The sequence below is a fragment of the Balaenoptera ricei genome, chromosome 9, assembly GCF_028023285.1.
Source record: "Balaenoptera ricei isolate mBalRic1 chromosome 9, mBalRic1.hap2, whole genome shotgun sequence".
NCBI lineage: Eukaryota > Metazoa > Chordata > Mammalia > Artiodactyla > Balaenopteridae > Balaenoptera > Balaenoptera ricei.
This window is the reverse complement of record NC_082647.1, coordinates 52015386-52038460: the sequence shown is the minus strand read 5'-3', so window position 1 is coordinate 52038460 and position 23075 is coordinate 52015386. Positions and strand designations below refer to the sequence as shown.

Here is a 23075-nt window from a genome sequence, read left to right as displayed (position 1 = left end):
ACAAAATTGATAAACCATTAGCCAGACCCATCAAGAAAAAGAGGGAGAGGACTCAAATCCATAAAATTAGAAATGAAAAAGGAGAAGTTACAACAGACACGACAGAAATACAAAGCATCCTAAGAGACTACTACAAGCACCTGTATGCCAATAAAATGGACAACCTGGAAGAAATGGACAAATTCTTAGAAAGATATAACCTTCCAAGACTGAACCAGGAAGAAATAGAAAATATGAACAGACCAATCACAAGTAATAAAATGGAAACTGTGATTAAAAATATTCCAACAAACAAAAGTCCAGGACCAGATGGCTTCACAGGTGAATTCTATCAAACATTTAGAGAAGAGCTAACACCTATCCTTCTCAAACTCTTCCAAAAAATTGCAGAGAAAGGAACACTCCCAAACTCATTCTATGAGGCCAACAACACCCTGATACCAAAACCAGACAAAGATACTACAAAAAAAGAAAAGTACAGACCAATATCACTGATGAATATAGATGCAAAAATCCTCAACAAAATACTAGCAAAGAGAATCCAGCAACACATTAAAAGGATCATACACCATGATCAAGTGGGATTTATCCCAGGGATGCAAGGATTCTTCAATATATGCAAATCAATCAATGTGATACACCATATTAACAAACTGAAGAATAAAAACCATATGATCATCTCAATAGATGCAGAAAAACGTTATGACAAAATTCAACACCCATTTATGATCAAAACTCTCCAGAAAGTGGGCATACAGGGAACCTACCTCAACATAATAAAGGCCATGTATGACAAACCCACAGCAAACATCATTCTCAATGGTGAAAAACTGAAAGCATTTCCTCTAAGATCATGAACAGGACAAGGATGTCCACTCTCACCACTATTATTCCACATAGATTTGGAAGACCTAGCCACAGCACTCAGAGAAGAAAAAGAAATAAAAGGAATACAAATTGGAAAAGAAGAAGTAAAACAGTCACTGTTGGCAGATGACATGATACTATACATAGAGGATCCTAAAGATGCCACCAGAAAACTACTAGACCTAATCAATGAATTTGGTAAAGTTGCAGGATACAAAATAAATGCACAGAAATCTCTTGCATTCCTATACACTAATGATGAAAAATCTGAAAAAGAAATTATGGAAACACTCCCATTTACCACTGCAACAAAAAGAATAAAATACCCAGGAATAAACCTACCTAGGGAAACAAAAGACCTGTATGCAGAAAACTATAAGACACTGATGAAAGAAATGAAAGATGATACCAACAGATGGAGAGATATACCACGTTCTTGGATTGGAAGAATCAATATTGTGTAAATGACTATACTACCCAAAGCAATCTACAGATTCAATGCAATCCCTCTCAAATTACCAATGGCATTTTTTACAGAACTAGAATAAATCATCTCAAAATCTGTATGGAGACACAAAAGACCCTGAATAGCCAAAGCAGTCTTGAGGGAAAAAAACAGAGCTGGAGTAATCAGACTCCCTGACTTCAGACTATACTACAAAGCTACACTAATCAAGACAATATGGTACTGGCACAAAAACAGAAACACAGATCAATAGAACAAGATAGAAAGCCCAAAGATAAACCCACGCACCTATGGTCAACTAATCTATGACAAAGGAGGCAAAGATATACAATGGAGAAAAGACAGTCTCTTCAATAAGTGGTGCTGGGAAAACTGGACAGCTACATGTAAAAGAATGAAATTAGAACACTCTCTAACACCATACACAAAAATAAACTCAAAATGGATTTGAGACCTAAATGTAAGACGGGGCACTATAAAACTCTTAGAGCAAAACATAGGAAGAACACTGTTTGACATAAATCACAGCAAGATCTTTTTTGATCCACCTCCTAGAGTAATGGAAATAAAAACAAAAATAAACAAATGGGACCTAATGAAACTTTAAAGCTTTTGCACAGCAAAGGAAACCATAAACAAGACGAAGAGACAACCCTCAGAATGGGAGAAAATATTCACAAACGAATCAATGGACAAAGGATTAATCTCCAAAATATATAAACACCTCTTGCAGCTCAATTTTAAAGAAACAAACAACCCAATCCAAAAATGGGCAGAAGACCTAAATAGACATTTCTCCAAAGAAGACATACAGATGGCCAAGAAGCACATGAAAAGCTGCTCAACATCACTAATTATTAGAGAAATGCAAATCAAAACCACAATGAGGTATGACCTCACACCAGTCAGAATGGCCATCATCAAAAAATCTACAAACACGGGACTTCCCTGGTGGCGAAGTGGTTAGAAATCCGCCTGCCAATGCAGGCAACACGGGTTAGAGCCCTCGTCCAGGAAGATCCCACATGCCACAGAGCAACTAAGCCCATGCGCCACAACTACTGAGCCTGCACTCTAGAGCCCTAGAGACACAACTGCTGAGCCCACATGCCACAACTCCTGAAGCCCATGTGCCTAGAGCCTGTGCTCCGCAAAAAGAGAAGCCACCGCAATGAGCAGCCCGTGCACCGCAACGAAGAGTCGCCCCCCCTCGCCGCAACTAGAGAAAAGCCCACGCACAGCAACGAAGACCCAACACAGCCATAAATAAATAAATACTAAAAATAAAACACTCCCAATGTAAAAAAAATTAAAATCTACAAACAATAAATGCTGGAGAGGGTGTGGAGAAAAGGGAACCCTCTTGCACTGTTGGTGGGAATGTAAATTGATACAGCCACTCTGGAGAACAGTATGGAGGTTCCTTAAAAAACTAAAAACAGAACTACCATATGACCCAGCAATCCCACTACTGGGCATATACCCTGAGAAAACCATAATTCAGAAAGAGACATGTACCACAATGTTCACTGCAGCACTATTTACAATAGCTAGGACATGGAAGCAACCTAAGTGTCCACTGACAGATGAATGGATAAAGAAGATGCAGCACATGTATACAATGGAATATTATTCGGCCATAAAAAGAAATGAAATGGAGTTATTTGTAGTGAGGTGGACAGACCTAGAGTCTGTCATACAGAGTGAAGTCAGAAAGAGAAAAACAAATACCGTATGCTAACACATATATATGGAATCTAAAAAAAAAAAATGGTTCTGATGAACCTAGAGGCAGGACAGGAATAAAGACACAGACCTAGAGAATGGACTTGAGGACACGGGGAGGGGGAAGGGTAAGCTGGGATGAAGTGAGAGAGTGGCATGGACATATATACACTACCAAATATAAAATAGATAGCTAGTGGGAAGCAGCCGCATAGCACAGGGAGATCAGCTCGGTGCTTTGTGACCACCTATAGGGGTGGGATGGGGGGGTGGGATAGGGAGAGTGGGAGGGAGACGCAAGAGGGAGGGGATATGGGGATATATGTATACATATAGCTGATTCACTTTGTTATACAGCAGAAACTAACACAACATTGTAAAGCAATTATATTCCAATAAAGATGTTAAAAAAAATAAGAAACAAAATTTTAATTAAAAAAAGAATCTATGCTAAAGCAATTGCTTAAAGGAAAAACAAAAATAACAACAAAAATTCAGATAACAATATTCATTGCAGCCTTATTTATGAAGCAGTAAATTGGACTGGTTAAGCAAATTAGGGTGCATACACAGTTGAAAACAGTACTAAGAAATATTTAAACCCATGAAGGAAAACATATAAGGTTAAATAAAAAATAAATGAGGAGTATATAAAAATTATATGTAGTATGTTTCCAATTTTGTTTTTAAAAAATTAGATGCAGAGAAAGAAAAGATACAATCCAAGTGTTAATGGGAATTAACACTTGATGGAGGAATTTTTGTTGATTTGTTTTCTTGCCTTTCTATATTTTATAAATACTCCTCTGTAATAATGAGTCAAACCCCTCATTTTTGATGTTTAATGTTTCAAGCCCACCACCCCTTCTTTCCTTTCTGTTACACATCTGGGCAATAGGGTAATAAACCCCAGGTGCTCCCTCCATTGGCACCGGCAGGAAATTGAAACCTTGTAAGCCCCAGCCTACATGCAGAACCCTCACCACACCTCCTATTCACTAGAGAAACTGAGCCCATCTCTTATCCCCTCCTTCTCTCTAGCTATTTTTGGATCAGCCTTGGGAACCTGCCATGCTGTCCCCAGAAAAGCTTCATTTTGTGAGTAATAAAACTTTTCACACCCTCCTGATGGGTATGTGGCATCATCAACCTCAACACCAAACCAAATTTGGGGAGGTAGAACCAGTCCACTTATGCTGAGGGGCCACAACACCTACAAATGAGCATGCTGTACTTTTATACCAAAACTGCAATATTATTTCTTAAATATTAAGCTATACCTTTTCATGTCAGGCCTGCAGAATTTTCTCATTTTACAAAAGGATATGTTTTTAAAACAGTAGGCAAAGAAACAGGAGAATTGCTTATAAGGTATCGCCTTAGAATCACTCAAGACAACGTGTGTCTAAAAGAAGAATCACCTCCTGTTCTGGAACTAATTGCAGAATATAACCAAAGAAACATACCTGGACTCAAAAACTGGTCTTCTGTGAGTACATCTCCCAGGGTGACAGATAAAAACTGGTACTTGGGTCTCTGCCAGCACCACAATCTCTTTTTTTTGGTCACCAGACTTAGAAGTTGTAATTTATCAGAGTCATTCAAGTTTGATACAGCAATCAGGTGACCTCCAGCATCAACTTCTCTAAGAAAATTCCTTGTTGCTTTGGCAAACATTTTGAGAGCTCCAGATTACCTGAAAAAAATATATATAGGAAGTTGTTATTTCGTGACTTTTTTCTAAAATTACCTTATTTCTCCCTAGTATCAATCAGTATACATGAAAAGAATACCTTCTCCTTAGAGAAGCCTCTAGTTTGAGTTCCGTTGATGTCTAAAAAATCAAATTGAGGGTTTCCCTGGTGGCGCAGTGGTTGGGAATCTGCCTGCTGATGCAGGGGACACGGGTTCGAGCCCTGGTCCGGGAAGATCCCACATGCCGCGGAGCAACTGGGCCCGTGAGCCACAACTACTGAGCCTGCGCGTCTGGAGCCTGTGCTCTGCAACAGGAGAGGCCACGATAGTGAGAGGCCAGTGCACCACGATGAAGAGTGGCCCCCGCTCGCCGCAACTAGAGAAAGCCCTCGCACAGAAACAAAGACCCAACACAGCCAAAAATAAATAAATAAAATTTTTAATTAAAAAAAAAATCAAATTGAAATACTGAAAGGGAATATGTATATAAATCAGGATAGGCTAGGTTATGCCTCCAAATCTCGGTGGCTTAAAACCAGTAAGGTTTACTTAGTGCTCACACTACACGTCCAATACGGGAGGACAGGAAGGCTTTGCTCCTCGTAGTCATTCAGGGATCCAGGCTGAAGGGGCAGCCGCCATCCTGAATATCATTTCATCAGCCAACAGGAAAGAGAGTTCTGAAAAGCTTCACACCAGCAATTAAATGCTCTGGCCCAAAACTGACACACGTCACGTCCACTCCCAATTTGTCAGAACTAGGCAGATGGCCTCAGCCAACCACGATGGTCAGGAAATACAATCCTACCAAGTATTTGGAAGGCAGAGACCTGGGAATATCTGTTGAAGAGCATACTGACTACCCCAATTTGTATCTTACTTATGACCACTTCTTTGAAGGGTCAAATGTGTTTTTTCTCTACACTGTGTGATGTCCCCTTGTTCATAAATGGGAAGTGACTAGCTATTACTTTTAACCCCAGATTTGAAAGCCCAGTCACTCTTCAGCCGGAGGGAAAAAAAAAAAGACATGTTGGAAGATATAAAAGTACTATATTCAGTGGAAGATGTATATACTATTCAATAAATGGTGTTAGAACAACTGGCTAACCATCTGGAAAAAAATAAAGTCAGATCCCTAACTCATGCCATACACAAGAGCAAACCCTCAATGGATTAGAGTGTTTTTAAGGAAAAATGAAACCATAAAGGTATAGAAAAAAATACAACAAATATTTGTACAATTGTAGGATGAGAAAGGCCTTTAGGAAGACAAATGGCAAACTGAGAAAATACTTATAAAACAAAGAACCAGAGTATTTAACATATACAAAAAACCTTTACAAACCACATCAAGTTTTAAAAATACTGTAGTAGATACATGCGCAATTCACAATATATAAACTGCTCATAGCTGTATATATGCATATGAATATATACATATGTGCACACACACACACAATCATTATTACTCAAAAAAAGCACAAATTGAAAGGTTTTTTAAAACTATCCATAGTCAACGGTTAAAATGTCTAATGAACAAGAACTGTGTTTTATTTATATTTGTACCCTGGTGTCTGGCAGTCACATAGATAACAAAATCATAGAATTTAAGAGCTGAGATAATCTTAGATGTTAACTAGTTCAACCCACTTTTCTTTACCATGAATCTTCTCAAGGGCATTAAAAAAATTGTTTTACTATCACTAGTTCTTCTCTAAAGTACCTTTTCTTATATTATTGTATAGCCAGCTAACCCTGTTCTTGTATCAGAGCACTCATTTATTCATTTATCAAAATATTTATTCAATCGGTATACAAGGCAAGATTTGGGACCAGCAAGGTCATGATGTCCAGGAGACATGGTTTTGTGTAGATATGCCCATCACCAATTCTTTGACAGACCGAGAGTTGCTTTGCAAGCTCTGGGACTGGTTCCCGCACTGGACTGCCAGGTTCTAGAGAGGGGAAGCGCAAAGGATAAGGATGAAGAGGCCTCAGTCCTGGTCCTGAAGGCCTATGCCTCCTCTGGGGGACCAGGGCAGCAGGAGCCACTCGAGGGGTTATATAGGGAGCAGTGTGATCAGAGCGGTCACTTAGAAAGATCTTCTGGAAGCAAAATAGGAAACCAGCTGGAAGGGAACAATTAGACAACACACAGTGATGCTGAACTATGTCGGTAGTGTAAGGGTAGAAAAGATGCTGGTTTGGTGGTTTCCCCAGAAGTCTGGTTGGATGTGAGGGTGCTGATGAAAGAGAGGAGACTCCCCAGCTTGGCCCGCAGCTAGCTCAGGCCTGGGTCGGCTGATGAGATGGAGACGCCAGCTACCAAGAGAGGGATCCAGAAGGAAGCAGACTGCTGGGGACAGTAAGACAGTAACTGCTGAAGAGTGCATCTAGGATAAGGTGTAAGGTTTATTTTGTCAAACACAAGGAAAGAACTTTTAACAAAATAAGGTCTCCCCAACGACCTGGGGGATTTTACCCTGCTTGTCCAAGAGAAGAGCCACAGCAGAACCTGCCTCAGTTCACCATGGTTATCAGGATCTCCATTTTTATGGTTTTTATTCTTTCCTGGGACAACCTGGAAGGGAGTTCACTAACTTGCCTTCAGATTAAACAGGTTTCTGAAGAAGGCAAATCAGGCTTGCCATTAAAAAAATAATAAAATAACAAAACCCAAACCCATCTGCTATGGGCAACAAAGCCTTAGTAAAGACACCAATCCTCCCCAGAGAGATTAGAGAATGAAGAAAGGGAACTCCTAAATTAATTTTTAGTTTTCTTTTTCAATCTAGCATCAAATACGGCCTCTTGACATGTAGGCTGCTTTAAAAAGAGTTCATGGAAGTGGCTATTGCTTTGGAGGTTTTTATAAGAATCAGGCTTATTCAATCAAGGAACTCAGAATATTCTCCTTGTGAAGGTAAAGTTAGAGGCTTTTTTTTTTAAATTACTATGCTTGAATACACAGTACCTTTACATGGCTCTAATATCTAAACTATGGAAAAAGATATACACTGAGAAATTCCATTCCTACCCAGGTCCCATCTACCTTTTCACCCCTCTCCCCTTCAGGTATATCACCTTCATGTTTCTTTATACAAATATAAGTAAAAAGGAGTGTACACACTTTTCTGCATCTTACTTTCTGTCATGTGGCAATATATCCTGGAGATCTTTCCATGGTTAGAACCTTCTGCATAATACAGCTTCATAGTTCCCAGTCACATGGATGTACCACTGCTTATAACCTGTCCAGTACTGCTGATCACTTGGGTAATTTCTAAATTTTTATTATTATAAAAATGCCACATTAAATACTCCTGAATGTATGTCTTCTTCCTACATGGGCAAGAGTATCCGAAGGGAGATTTCTAGAAGACGGATTGCTAGACCAATGGGTAAATGTATCTATAATTTACAGGTTGTACCATCTTGCAGTCTCACCAATAAGGTATGAAAGTATCAGTCTCAGCAACAGAGTATGGTATCAACCTTTTGTATTTTTTTTTTCAGTCTCATAGGTGAGAACTGGTATCTCAGTGTAGTTTTCTGTTTTTTTGTTTTTTTGGTGGGGTCGTGTAGATCAGTTGCCAATATCTTTTTTCTTTTTTAATTAATTATTTATTTTTGGCTGCACTGGGTCTTCGTTGCTGTGCGTGGGCTCTCTCTAGTTGGGGCGAGCGGGGGCTACTCTTCATTGCAGTGCGCGGGCATCTCGTTGTGGTGGCTTCTCTTGTTGCGGAGCATGGGCTCTAGGCACACGGGCTTCAGTAGTTGTGGCAGGCGGGCTCAGTAGCTGTGGTGCGTGGGCTCAGTAGTTGTGGCTCGCGGGCTCTAGAGCACAGGCTCAGTAGTTGTGGAGCACGGGCTTAGCTGCTTCACAGCATGTGGGATCTTCCCGGACCAGGGCTTGCACCCATGTCCCCTGCACTGGCAGGCAGATTCTTAACCACTGTGCCACCCAGGGAAGTCCCTCAGTATAGTTTTAAGTCATGTTATTTTAATACAAGTGAAGTCAAGCACCTTTTGTTTAAAGTCTCTTTCTTAACTGTTTGTGTCCTTAGCCCATTTTCTATTGTTTTTTTCCTTTATTCCTAGGATCTTTCAACAGAATAGAGAGATGAGCCAAAGTACAATATATGCTAGAAATTTAATACAATACAGTTTATCATGTGGCATTGGGAGCCAATAAGCTGTTGTCTGATTCTCAAACTTCTAAAGTAACTGTCCAGCCAGGAAAGATTAAATAATATGTCCAGGGCCCACCAAAGGACCTAGAACCCAAGTTGCCTGGCACAGAAAAGCACAATAATGTCTCAACTAGAAGTTAGACTTCAGATTCAAATTTCCAAAATGCTCCAACCTGGAAGTAGACAAAAATGGCCTCATGAGAGACCAAGCTCAAAACGCTCATGGCCTAAAACCCCACTACACTTCACAGCTGTACCGAAGATCCTGGGCTCTCTCATTTGGGGCCTGAAAAATTCCATTAGCAAACAGTTCCTACTTGTCTGCCTATGTGGTGTCCCAGCTCGAAGCAGATTAGAACTCAGAGAGCCAAAGTGAAGGTGCTAAGGATATACAAGCTCGAATGAGACTCCGGGACAAAAGACATAAGAGGAAGAGACCAAGAAAGCAAGACAACAACACAAAGTCAGAAAAGTACATGGCCAACTGGGACCACTGGCTCCTGGGAACAAAGAGTAAAACAAACACTCGTAAACAAACACTCGTAAAAATAGTTGCCAAGGTAATGATAGCATAAGAAGATACTACAATCACTCGTGTCCACCCTCAAGACTGATTCAGAGTGATAGAATGATCACATCTTTAAGTTGCAAAGGACCCGCTTCTTCCTAATACCCAATTCAGGATTCTTCTCTGGAGCAGCTCTAGTTGATCACTGGGCCTCTGCATGAATAGTTCTAGGAAAGAGACCTGAACATTGAAATCCACTAAAAGGGCAGGGGGGGTGGGGGGCGGGGCGGCAACTGTATATCGAGTACCTGCTTTGTGCCAGGTACTGGGCTAAGTCCTTTCTACACATTTGCTCATTTAATCTCCACGACAACCCCTGAGTAGGCACTGTCCACATTTTACAGATGTGGAAACTAAAGTTCAAAGATGTTAAGTAACTTGCCCAAGATCACAAGAAAAAAAGCAGCAGCCCTGACATCCAAGAGCCTGCCTGGTACCATCAGCTAGCCCTGGGGTTGCTGGCACCGGCCTGGCGTTTTCCTGGTGAACATGAACAACACCACAGAACGTCGACAACTGGCAAGGGCACTCTGTGGTCATGATAAATCAAGACCAAAACAAGACCTCTCATAGTCTTATCTGACCTCAGACAAAATATGAACACTGCCCAAACCACAAAAATGACCAAACACTCCCACCATCCCCACCAACCCTAAACACAAGTGACTGCAGTTCTCAGCCAACCACAGTTTTAGCCTCACTCCTTTCAGACAAGATTTATGAAGATACTCCAGAGAATCTCCCCCACTTTCTGACAGCATCCAATCCAGAGCAAAGTCCTATCTCCTTAAACTCTCCCCTAAATCGCCTACAAGCCCAAATTCTGTAACTCCTTTCTGCACTCAGTTACGGAGATGCCCAGGATTCCCCATGGAGCGAAGTCTCCCTCATTCAGCAAGTAATGACCCATCCCCTTCAACTCCACCTGTGTTGCCAGAGGTCTTTGACTAGAAGGCACTGAATGTCAAGTAGAGAGATAGTGCTGAGCCCAGATTCCAACCGAGGTCCACCTGCCTCCCAAGCCTGAGCCCTGGACCACCCTGCTCTGCCGACTCCCCAGTCAGGTTTTGTTTGTTTGTTTGTTTGAATTTGGACTACATATAATTTGTTTTATAAAGCAAGAAAATGTGCTCAAAAGGGTAAACTTCAGTTATGGTGGAAGCAAAAACCATGGCTGTAAAACACGTTATTTCTTCATTATCTAGGAAAATTAGACACCGCTGTTAGTACTTATCTCCTAACAACTTCAGCACATTTTGAATTTAGTTTTCTAAATAACAAAGTGAAATTGAGTCTATTAAATTAAAACAGGTGTCATCCTTCTGTATCTTCCCGTGCTTACAGCCCAGTACCTTCATTTTTATAATAAGAAGGCAAATTAAAGACAAGGTACTCCATCATTTCTTTCTAAAATAAAAATCTGAAATAAAAAACAAACGATGGTCACAAGACAGGCATGAGACTGAAAAAGGAGTCAGGGCAAGGCAGCAAAGGCTTTTAGAAAGTGGGGTGGATAACAGGAGACTGATTAAGAATAAAGAACCCTCTGGTCCCCTTGAGGGTTCAAAAAGAACAAAAAGAAAAGCACTTCTGAAAACCATAAGGCTTCCTCCTAAAGCAGGCGAGCTAAGGGCAGCAGATGGGGGCTTGGGCCGCATTTCTCAGATCTCTCTAATTGCCTGGGCTCATCTTCTCCCGGCTGTTTTCCTTTATGAGAAGAGTTCATTGGCGGTGGCTTTGGAAAACGATTAATTTACTCTACATTTATTCAGCTGTTTCTCTGACCTAACAGCAATATTTCATTCCACTCCAACTAGACTGTCTATCTCTTAAAGGCATCGATCCCAAGGCATCCGTCCCTCTGAATGGTCCTCTGAACAGAGTAGACTCTCAATGAGAGGTGTTTTTGAACACTCTACAACCAGCGCCTTTCTAAGACCGCCCTCTGGTCTTTCCCGGTCAGGTGCAGATGGGAAGGGGTCTGGGATCCGCACGTTGAGGCCCCGTGAGCAGCGGTGATGTCATCCCACCCAGGCCGAGAACTCCCGAGGGGCTTGGCCTCCTCCACAAGCTCGGGGCCCAGTATCCCGTACCCCAGGGATGGGGACTTGGTCCGCCCCAGAGAGTGAATTCCACGCCGGCCCCCGCCTTCCTTCCACGCACATAAGCACCCCAGCGCCCGGCCACGGAGAGCCTAGCGCACCCGGAGGAGAAACCGGAAGACAAAGAATGAAGAAGTGGGGAGAGGGCGCAAAGGGTGGGGGGGAGGACAGTAGGTACCCGCTGCCCTAGCAACAGCCAGGGAAGGAAGTGGCAGTGGGAAGGGGGAGGAGAGGGGATGCGAAAGGGGTCGGGGGGACAGAGACGGGAGCTGGGAACGCGGACGAGGAGGGGACGCCATGGGGCCGGCGGTCCAGCTGCGGGCAGCCCACCCATTCGACCCCCATAGGACTAAGGGGCAGACGGGAGGGTGTCCCCTAGAGAAAGAGCCGCGCGGGCTCGGCTCCCCAAGGTCAGGGCCGGATCCGGAGCCGAGCCGAGCCGAGCCGCCCGCACTTACCTCCCTGCAGCCTCACGCCCCGCGCCCGGCACCTGCCGAGTCGTAGGAGCCCCGCGGGTTGGGTTGGGCCGGGCCGGGGCGGGGGATCGCCAGGGAGGAGGGCGGGCGGCGGGACCTTTGCTTCGTCCCCGCCCCCTGGAGCCGGGCGGGGCGGCCGGAGGAGGGAGCTCGGAGAATTTGCGCTCAGGAGTATGAGTTCTTCAGCAGGGCCTGGAACGAGGCCCCCATATGCCCTGGGCATATCCTTAGGTTAGTTACCCCACCTCCTTATATTTTTGTCAGTAAAGTTGACCCTGACTATTCAAATTAGAAGTACAGCCAGTCCACCACCCTACAGGAACACGCCCTAGTTCCTCGCCTGCTTTATCTCCTTTGCACTAATCACCATCTGATAGACTATACACATCATACTTATTTCATGCATTATGTTTCTCTTCCCTAGAATGTCAGCTCCACGAGGGGAGGAGCTTTTGTCTGTTTTGTTCACTATACCCCGCACCTAGCATAGTACCCGATGGATGGTTGATAGTAAATAATTGTTGAGTTAATTAATGCATCCTCTTGTTTCTCCTACTGGACTGTAGGGGTCTCACTCATCTTTGCAGTACTTGGCACAGGGTAGGTCAACAATTAATTAATGGTTGTTGGATGAATGAGTGATTTGAAATGGTCAAGAGAGAAGGTGGTCCCCTTTTGGTCCCCTGCCTGGCCAAAGAGATTAGACAGTGGAAGAAAAAGAGAATCACTGTCTTGGCCCTGTCAAGAGACATTAATCTCTGCTATTGGTTCTCTGTCCTCAAAATTATACAGTGATGACTCTGACTTGTTACAGAGATTATTGTCTCCTGACCTTGGTCATTAACCTCAAGAACATCCTTATAAGCAGCATGTTCATGAAGTTCCCACCAATAAGCCCAGCCCTCTGTCTAGATAGGTAACCACTTGTAACTGAGAGTACCTGAGATTTTTGGTGCAACAGTTACTCAATGGCTTCAAATTCTTCACTTTATTTTTTTGTCCTGTCCACTGGCTTTCAATTAAATGCTTGAGGAAGATAGTATAAGATCAGCAGCTAATATTTATGTAGCACTTTCTAATTACTGTCACCAAGCATGGTTCTAAGTACCTTACATGCATTGATGGATTCATTTACTTCTCAACAGCAACTGGTTGGAGGTCCAAGTTACAAATGAGTAATATGAGGCAAAAGATGGGAAGCCCACCCAGCTGAAAAGAGATAGAGCCAAGATTTAAACCCAAATCATTTGACACTGTAGCAGAGCAGGATCCTATGGGGCCTTCCTGGGATAGACGCCCCCTACCCCACATCGTCTGCTGTAGCTCCTCTCAGCAGTACTGAAGGAATAGTATCTGACGCACATTTCCTGAGTTGTTTTACAGATGCTTAAACCACCACCAAATGGAAGAAATTAACTACTTGATGACCATGACCAGACCTACTGGCAGCTAAGGATTGATAACGTTAACCCCTGTGACACCACCCTGTTACCTCACCATCACATACCCTGGAACACCCCTCCCTCACCTGGCCTTTAAAAATGCTTTGGTGAAACCCATCGGGGAGCTCGGGTGTTTTGAGCACTAGCTGTCCTGAACTCCTTGCTTTGTGCCCTGAAATAAACACTGCACTTTCCTTCACCACAACCCAATGTCAGTAGTTTGGCTTTACTGCGTGAGAGTGAGTGGATCCAAGTTTGGTTCGGTAACAACACCATCTGAGCTTTAAAACTACCAGACGGTACAGACTCTTCGGAAAATAAGAAGCACAATAAGAGTTACCCCACCAAGCAGTGTTTGACCATGTATGTGTTGGGAGAGAGCGATGAAATGTGTTTAGGAAAGTTCCCTCCGTCCCCTTCCCCACGGCTACTTTTCCTGTCCCTGATGAGTGGGGTCAGGAGGATTCTGGCGCAGCCCAAACTGAGAGTCTCAACTTTTCTCTTGTATTTTTTGAACAGTTGTGCTTATTATTATTACTATTATTATTATTAAAGTATTTGAAGACTTCAGACAGACAAATGGAAGATGGGAATTTTAGCCCAACTAGGAAAAAAAATGAATAAAAAGATAACATCCAACCCCAATGCTCTCACCCCATGAGATGGGGTAGATGTAGATGTATCCCTTTAGGAAAATGGAGCTATGACAGAATTCTGCAGGAGATAAATTGGGGTGGTCATAGTGATGGAAGTGTTTGCTTTTAATAAGATTCCCTCTATGAACTAGGTTTCAACTTATAGAACCCGCTGAAACACATCTATGGGGTGTTGTGTATTTCCTACTCTTTTCCCAGACCCTTACTGAATAAGCAACATGTAAAGGTCAGCAAAAATTGATAAAATTTATTACTGGGGTGTATTTCATAAATGAACACGCTAACAAACCAGCTGTGCATGGCTCTGCTGTTAACTACTTCCAAGTTCTTTGGGAGCCACTTTTGAAGAGACCTGCACTCTTTTAGATAAATAGCCTCCATGGTGGAGAAACAACACACAGGTTTTGGATCCGTTAGATGTGGGTCAAATCCAGCCTACCACTTACCAGCTGAGTGACCTTGGGCAAATTTTTAACTTCCCATTTAAAAATTGCCTATAGTGAGATTAAAAGAGAAGATGTACGAAAAGCACTCAGCACATAGTAGACCCTAAATAAAAGTTCATTTCCTTTCCTTTACTAATTACTTTTTGGTTAATGTCACTTTTAAGTTGAGCCTAAAAATTTTCACCTGTGTATAATTTTGTCTTTTACCATATTGACTGCTTCCCAGAGGAACATCGCTACTAACATAACTTAAAATAAAATTTGGCATACACTGATATATATTTTTAAACCAATTTCATTTACTTCCCTGAATCCCAAAAGTGTTTTTTTTTTTTGCAACTGGAGACTGCATTACCAATGCATATTACCAGTTACCACTCTAAAATAAAAAGCTTAAGGAAGGTTAAATATGGCCCAGAATTAACAGTCCATTTCTTTCAATGTCCCAACCATCTCTTATTCAATTGCAAGGTACAGATACACACAGAAGAAGAACTGAAATTTACTTGTTGGCCAGCAAATGATCAACCAAAATTGTCCAAATTTAAAGTCTCAAGGCAAATATGATTGGACAAATAAGGAAATAAAGTAATTTGTTGTTCAGTTATTATTTACTGCACTACAAACTACCCTAAAACTTAGTGGCTTGAAACAACAATCATCTTATTACATCTCACGATTTTGTGGGTCAGGGCTCAGCTCAATGATTCTTCAGTATCACGTGGCATTGACTGGGATCACTCAGCAGAATTTAGCTAGTGAATAGCCTAGTCTGGAAGGTCCAGGATGGATGACTGCACCCACATGTCTAACACCTTGGCAGGGAGGGCTGGAAGGCAGTGCTCAGCTGGGATTATCAACCACACCCCTTACATGTGGCCTCTTTATCATGGTGATCTAGGGGAAGTCTTACGTGGAGGCTCAGGGCTCCAAAAGCAAGTATTCCAAGAAACAAAGCAGAAGCTATGTCTTATGACTTAGCCCCTGAACACCCAGAATGTAACTTCCACAGCATTCTGTTGTTGAAGCAAGCCCAGATTCAAAGACAGGGGAATTACACTCTACCTCTCAATGGGAGAAAGAGCGAAGAGTTTCCAGACATCTTCATTCTACTATACTTGTTTTTATGAAAGAGAATGCCATTAAATAACAATAACAAACAAATAATAATAAACAAAGTTAGTTTAAAAAAAAAAAAACCAACTCCTATATTTTCTGTTCATTGTTCATGTAGAAACACATACCATTGTCAGCATAAAGGAGATTTGCAATGAAGACCGGCAGTCATCCACCAGAGGTCAGGTTTCTAGAAACATTCAGGAATAACATTATTGCTGCACAAGTTTTTCTCACCCCATTATCATTATTCTTAAAGATTACTCAGCGTCCAAGTTTGCTATCCCCAGCATAGAGAAAGGCCAAGTCCGTGCGTCTGACATTTTGTTAATTTAACAAATATTTATTAAGGACCTACTATGTGCCAAGCACTACATTAGAAACTGGGTATATACTGATGAGTGAGGGAAACGTGGTCCATGCCCTCATGGAGCGTGGGAGACTATCTGGGAAGGCAGACAGATAAACACTAAGGAGGAAGTGTGGGAAGTTCCATGATCAGATGCCACGGGAAGGCTTGGCTAGAGCATGTAACGTGGTGGAGGAGGAAAGGTAGCCGGGTCAAGGAAAGGCAACGGGTCAGGGTAAGCGAACTGCCAAAACAAATAAAACCCCACATTACAATGGCTCAAACATCACAGCAGTTCATTTTTTCTCAGTGAACAAGCTAAGGTAGTTTCTGAGTGTGGGAAAAGGGGATGGAGGAGGGTAGTCTCTGTTCCTTCAGGAACCAGCCTGGAGAGGCTCTGCCATTTGCAATTCAAGGCCGCCAAGTGTGCCAGGCGTGGGCATCTCCAGAAGGCCGAGAAGGAAAGAACCTGGAGGCTCCCTCGTGGGAGAGTTTCATGGGCCTGGCACTTTGCCTGTGTACCTTCCTCTGCCTAGAAATCAGTCCTGCTCATCACAAGGGAGGCAGGAGGATGTAGTCCTGGTGCCCAGGAAGAAAGAGGAAACGGGTTTCTGAGAGCAGTAGTGGGCTCAGCTTCAAAATGCTTTTAGAGGACAAATAGGCATTGGACAAATAGGTATAGGACAAGCTCAAAGCTTTTATAAAGAATCCCAATTAGGGCAACCCAGACAGCTGAACTGTTTTTAGTTTAAATCATTTATTTTTGGATTATTTAATACATACTATGAAAAAATTAAAACTTTTAAAATCCTGTGCCGGGTTTAAAGGATATCTAAGAAAACATGGAGAAACTGGTGATAGAGTGGGGGAGGGGTACTTTATCTTTAACAATTATTACTGATACAACTTCTCCGCTGAGTTTTAACTGGAGGGGGAGAGTGGGAATTGAATACACATTTGCTATTTGGTGAGGTCCTTAAAAAGGCTAATTGCAATGGAAAAAACAATTTGGCAAGAAAAAATTATCTTGGCACCTGATTCAATCTTGACTGATTGCTAGAAGCACCAGTGCAATAAATTTGTCAGTCTGAATGATGAGAAAACGGCTTCAGAAATTCAGCCCCTGCCACTCCTGGGCACCTTTGACACCATGAAAGATTTTACATTCTTTCAAACTGATGGTAGAAGTGGATTTTTTTTTTCTAATAGCATACTTTGAAATCTTCAAGCTTCTCTTTTTTTTTTCCAGATGACCTGCACCTGTCACCTCAATGCAAGGCTGGGTTTCTCTGAGAAATCTAGACAGCCAGTAGGAAATGGATACACAAGGACTTCAGAATTCAAGTAGGTTTGCTTTCTGAAAGTAAATCCATCTTTCTCTGCTAATGTTCACATATTAAAAGCAATAAAAACATCAACACTGTGATGGTTAATTTTATGTGTCAACTTGACTGGGTTAAGGGATGCCCAGATAGCTGGTAAAACATTGTTCTGCATGTGTGTGTGAGGGTTTTCTGGAAATAGATTAGCATTTGAATCTTTAGACTGAGTAAAGAAGATCACCCTCACCAATGCGGGTGGGCATCATCCAATCTCTTGAGGGCCTGAATAGAACATGAAGGTAGAGGAAGGGAAATTTGCTCTCTCTGCCTGAGTTGGAACATCCATCTTCTCCTGTCCTCGGACATTGGTGCTCCTGGTTCTCCAACCTTCAGACTCAGACTGAACTATACCACTGGCTTTCCCGGTTTTCCAGATCATAGATGGCAGATCTTGGGACCCTCAGTCTCCATTATCATGTGAGCCAATTCTTATAATAAATCTTCTCATATAAATATAAAATCTATATATCTATATATAGAACCAAACAGAATCAATAGGCTATATCTCTGTATATCTATATAGATATACAGAAAATTTTTCCCAGAAAATTTTATATGTCTATATGGATATATCTGTATATCCGTATAGATATATCCTATTGGTTTTGTTCTCTGGAGAACCCTGACTAGTACACACACTGAAAACCAACCAAACAGGCAAATCCCAGAGTCACTTAGGTGGCTGATTAAGACTTGGCAGTTTCATGATTTTGGAGCTGGCACAAGCACTAAGTTTGGGTCCCATGTCTGCCTCTTACTTGCACTTACTACTCCTCCAAGCCTCAGTTTTCTCATCTGTAAAGTGGAGATGATAACACCTAACTCACATGATGACTGTGATTCATCTGGCACCCAGTAGATACTTGAAATGGTAGCTGTCATAATTTTCAGGTTCCTTGGAATTCCATTCCATTTTACAAACATCACTGAGTGCCCACTATGTACCTGAATAAAGGCATTCTCTGCCCTTAAAAAGCTCACAACTACTAGAGGAGGGACCTGCTGAAAAAGTTTAAAAAGAGCCCAGTAATTCTGACTTGGGAGGGAAAATTGTCGGGAAATGTGTCCTGGAAAGACTAGCCTTTGATCAAGGACCTTGTGGCAAAGGATCCAGAAAAGAACAACAAACATCTTTGAAATCTCTCTAGATTCCATTTCTCATTGCTCTCTCCTCACCAAAAAAAAGCCCTGCCCACATAGGGCAATGCCAAACATTCCCCCCAGCTATGAAATAAGCCTCACATTCTAGAATCAGAAATATGCTTGAAATGTAGATATCCCTAAAGGAAGTCACAGGTAGATGAGACAGACAATCATGTTAAAGCATAAATGTTGATATCCTTTCTGGAGAGCAGTGTTTGATCAGGCAGTTGAAAGATACATGGGAGGTTTACAAAAAGGAAACCACTATTTTGCAACTTTGCTACTTTTAGTTTAGTTAGAAGAGCTGGCACCAGGTTCTGATATCTATAATTGCTACATTTTTTTTTGAATGCTTACTTTGTGTCCAGCATGGTCCTTAATAAACATTATTTCATCGACTCTTTGTACAACTCTATAAAGTATTATTATCCCTATTTTACAGATGGAAAACAAAACAAAACAAAACAAAACAATCCTCAAGAGGCAGCCTACAAGTCTGGCACAATTGATACTAGGATTTAAGGTCTCAGGTCTCAATCCAAGCCTTAACTTTTGATTACTGCCTGACAGGTGAATTTTGGGAGAAGTCAAACATTTAAACACAATCCTGAAACTTCAGCGTTTCACCTTCATGTTAATTAATATTCACTCACTCAAAATAGATAGTTATTTCTTCTGTTCTTGAAAGCTGTCTGGAATAGTGATTCCTAAAACAACCCCTGCAATCCAATGTAATGATTTCTATTACCCTGATATTAAAATATATTATTTTTATGCCTTCTAGAAATCTCTTTTTCTCAGGAAGTGAGGAGGTTTGCTTGGGCTGGATTTTCAAGGGAGGACGAATTTGTAGGGACCTCCTTTTGTTTCTACTAAAGCTTTTGTCATTTCTTCTAAAATTGCCACAAAACATAGTCATTATAAGGCTAAGAAATCTGAGATAAAATTACATTTAAAATCTTTTATTATCCATTATATGCACAAGAACCTAAAACATTTTCTCAGATCACAATTTAGAGGCTGATTTCCTCTTTTATGTCTTGTCTGACAATTCTCCACTATTAGGGAGTCCAGAAAAAATGCTTTTGATGGCTCTCAGGCATGTTTATATAATACTTTATTAAATGCCATCTGCTTTTGCTTTATTAATGTTTTATTAAGGACCATCTGGCTGTTGCTAGATCATATAGACTCTCCAGTGAGTCAGTTCTCACCTCTCAATAAATTATCAAGAGTCACCATTAGCATAAGAGAGATGAAACCGGGTAGTGGAAAGAGGAGGAAACCAGGACACCTATGTCCCAAGGCTGCCCCCAACTGGTGTTGTGGTCAGCATGGGCCCTCGACCTGTCTGGGCCCATGTGTTTCACCTGGAAATCAAAGGTTGCACTCAATCTCTGAGATGACTTCAAACTTTAAAATTCTAGGTCAGAAGCTCAAATGCAGTGCTATGGGCCAAAAACCCCAGGAGCATGGGGGAGGGCATGTAAATACCTTCGTGGCTACAGCCTGGACCTAATGGACAAAGAACTGTTAAGATTTAGGACAGGTGGGAGAGGCACCAGCATATCCTCAGCCAGGTGGAGACTTCTGTAAGGTCTGGGGCAGGAGTGGGGACCTGAGATGGGAAAGACAGGCTGAGAGCAGATTGGGGAGGGCTTTTCCTGATGATGGGAAATTGTCGATTATATCTTTTCTCCACATCATTTTTTTCCCTTCTTGTCCTCAGCAATCTATAGTCCTTGGAGCCAGCCATTCAAATAGTTCTAGGCATACAGATTGGTCTCTTTAGTGTTTTAAACATTACGCTTAAAGCAAGAGTTTCCCAAATGGTGCAGCATGCAGTTGACAAGAGGACCTAGAAATTGAAGCCTTCAGCCCTGGAGATGTGAGTCACTCACTGGCTGGTTCTTGTATGAATACTTTTATTTTCTTATTTTTTAAAAAATTTTATTGGAGTAGAGTTGATTTACAATGTTGTATTAGTTTCTGCTGTATAGCAAAGTGAATCAGTTATACATGAATACTTTTATTTTCTATGTGTGCCATGATATAACAAAGATTGGGAGTGCTACTCTAAAGCAATCTTATCCACCAAATTAATTTGCTTAGCTAATGTTACTTATCAGCAGTTCAAACATAAACAGCATTTATATTAAATTGTTTTTTATATACTCATATATAAAACATATTTAATGATATTAAATATAATTATGTATATTTAATATATATTAAATTCATATTGCTATAGCCTTAATGTATCACCCCAACATTCATACGTTGAAACCTAATCCCTGAGTGTGATGGTATTTGGAGGTGGGGCTGTTGGGAGGTGATTAGGTCCCGAGGGCAGAGCCCTCATGAATGGAGTTAGTGCCCTTTTAAAAGAGGTCCCAGAGATCTCCCTTCCCCTTCTTCTTGTGAAGACACAGCAAAAAGAAGTCCACCATCTATGAATCAGGAAGTGGGTTCCTACTGAGGCCGCACTCCTTCTCAGATGTGACTCGAACCCAGCTTCACCTCAGGTTGGGACTTGAACCCACAACCCCTGACTTAGGAGGGGACTTGAACCAACTGTCTTTTAATTGAAACCATTCACCTGGTGTCAGGACTTACTGAAGCTCAGGTTCTTTTATCTCGATGAAGAAAGAATTCAGTGTGAGGCAAAGAGTGAGTTTATTAGCATAGGATGCTTGCGGCAGATACAAGCGGGCAGGAGAGGGAGCACAGCCAGAGAACAAAGAGGGCTACATTTTTATAATCAAAAAAAACGTGGGGGGCTTCCCTGGTGGCGCAGTGGTTGGGAGTCTGCCTGCTAATGCAGGGGACACGGGTTCGAGCCCTGGTCTGGGAAGATCCCACATGCCGCGGAGCAACTGGGCCCGTGAGCCACAATTGCTGAGCCTGCGCGTCTGGAGCCTGTGCTCCGCAACAAGAGAGGCCGCGATAGTGAGAGGCCCGCGCACCGCGATGAAGAGTGGCCCCCACTTGCCGCAACTAGAGAAAGCCCTCGCACAGAAACGAAGACCCAACACAGCCAAAAATAAATAAATAAATAATTAAAAAAAAAAAAAAAACGTGGGGAGGGGAGAAGACCACCTTCTTCCTCATTCTTGGGCAGACATCAAGGCTTACATCATTAGTCCCTCCTTTAACCCTAGGTCGTCAAACTGGGACTGTCATGGTGCTATTTAAATCATATGGATATTAGCAAAAGGGTGGTGACATATTCTAAAATATGGTAATTCATCTCAGGTTTCGGTATAATGTCCCCTTTCACCTAGTTTCTTTCCCCTTTCACCTATATTCCTGTCTTGGCTACATGCAGAAATGCTACTCTTCAAGGACAATTAACTCCCTGACTTCATGTAACAAGATGTAGACCCCATATCTATTTTCTTGCACTTTAACTACATATGTAGATTGTTGCTTGGTTACTGGGTTCTTTTCTTGAAATGACAATTAATAGGGAAATAAAGAAAATATACGTGCTGTTTGCAGTCTGGCACTTAAGGAGCTTGAAAATCACTACTGCAGCCTAACAAGTAAAAAGCTGAACAAAGTGAAAAATCAACAACTCTTCTTAGATTTGCTAGAGAGGTGAGGCCGTAGAGCAAAATGCTATCTTGGAGAGACAGACATGCAGGTACAAAGAATCACAACTTACCAGAGCAGAAACCTCTGCAGGAACCAGTGCTGAGGTAGGAAAACCGGAACTGTAATTGACAAATTGCTGGAGGCTCAGAGGGGATGAGTCTAAAAGTTAAAAACTTTCCGCACTGGTGAGTTTTACCTCTAGGACCTCTACAAGGTTCTCACAGTTAATATCGGAGGAAAATCTCCTCTTGCATCCAGAAGGGGGAGGGAAAAAGTACTCATTTTGAAATTCACCACTGCATCCATTTCTTCTTAATAAGGTCTGTCTTCAAGGAGAAACTATTTCACCAAAGCCTAAACCTACTGAGATTTTATCAAGACACTGACCTGGAGGAAGGGAAATACCCAACTTCAGCCCACTCTAGCCGCCCTGTCCTACCCAAGGGAGGAGAAAGAAACTGAGATACACTTGTGCAATCCCACGTCCAGAGGCTCACTCAGGGTCTGAGATCCAATCACAGTCTCCCAAGGCAAAGGAAATAAAAGCAAAAATAAACAAATGGGACCTAATCAAACATACGCTTTTGCACAGTGAAGGAAACCATAAATACAATGAAAGGACAACCTACGGAAAGGGAGCAAATATTTGCAAACGATGTGACTGATAAGAGCTTCATTTCTAAAATATACAAACAGTTCATGCAGCTCAAACAATCCAATCAAAAAATGGGCAGAAGACCTAAATAGACATTTCTCCAAAGAGGACATACAGATGGCCAACAGGCACATGAAAAGGTGCTCAACGTTGCTAATTATTAGAGAAATGCAAATCAAAACTACAATGAGGTA

General features: G+C 41.9%; 1 protein-coding gene across 6 annotated transcripts in view; it reads right to left on the bottom strand.

Annotated features, from left to right (window-relative positions):
• Positions 1 to 22341, bottom strand: part of GSDME (gasdermin E) — a 110227-nt gene extending 87886 nt beyond the window's left edge. For 4 of the 6 annotated variants that reach the window (XR_009505026.1, XM_059933771.1, XM_059933775.1 and 1 more), the window contains exons 1-3: positions 22297 to 22341; positions 15884 to 15945; positions 4525 to 4754 (exon numbers count right to left, since the gene is read on the bottom strand). Coding sequence is in view for 5 of the 6 variants with exons in the window: in XM_059933771.1 (XP_059789754.1) it covers positions 4525 to 4735 (211 nt within the window). In the remaining variant the exon portion in view is untranslated. Of the gene's footprint in view, positions 1 to 4524; positions 4755 to 12077; positions 12152 to 15883; positions 15946 to 22296 lie in introns of those variants that run through there. The other 2 variants (XM_059933773.1, XM_059933772.1) reach the window with 2 other exon arrangements.
• Between the last annotated feature and the right edge of the window lie 734 nt (positions 22342 to 23075).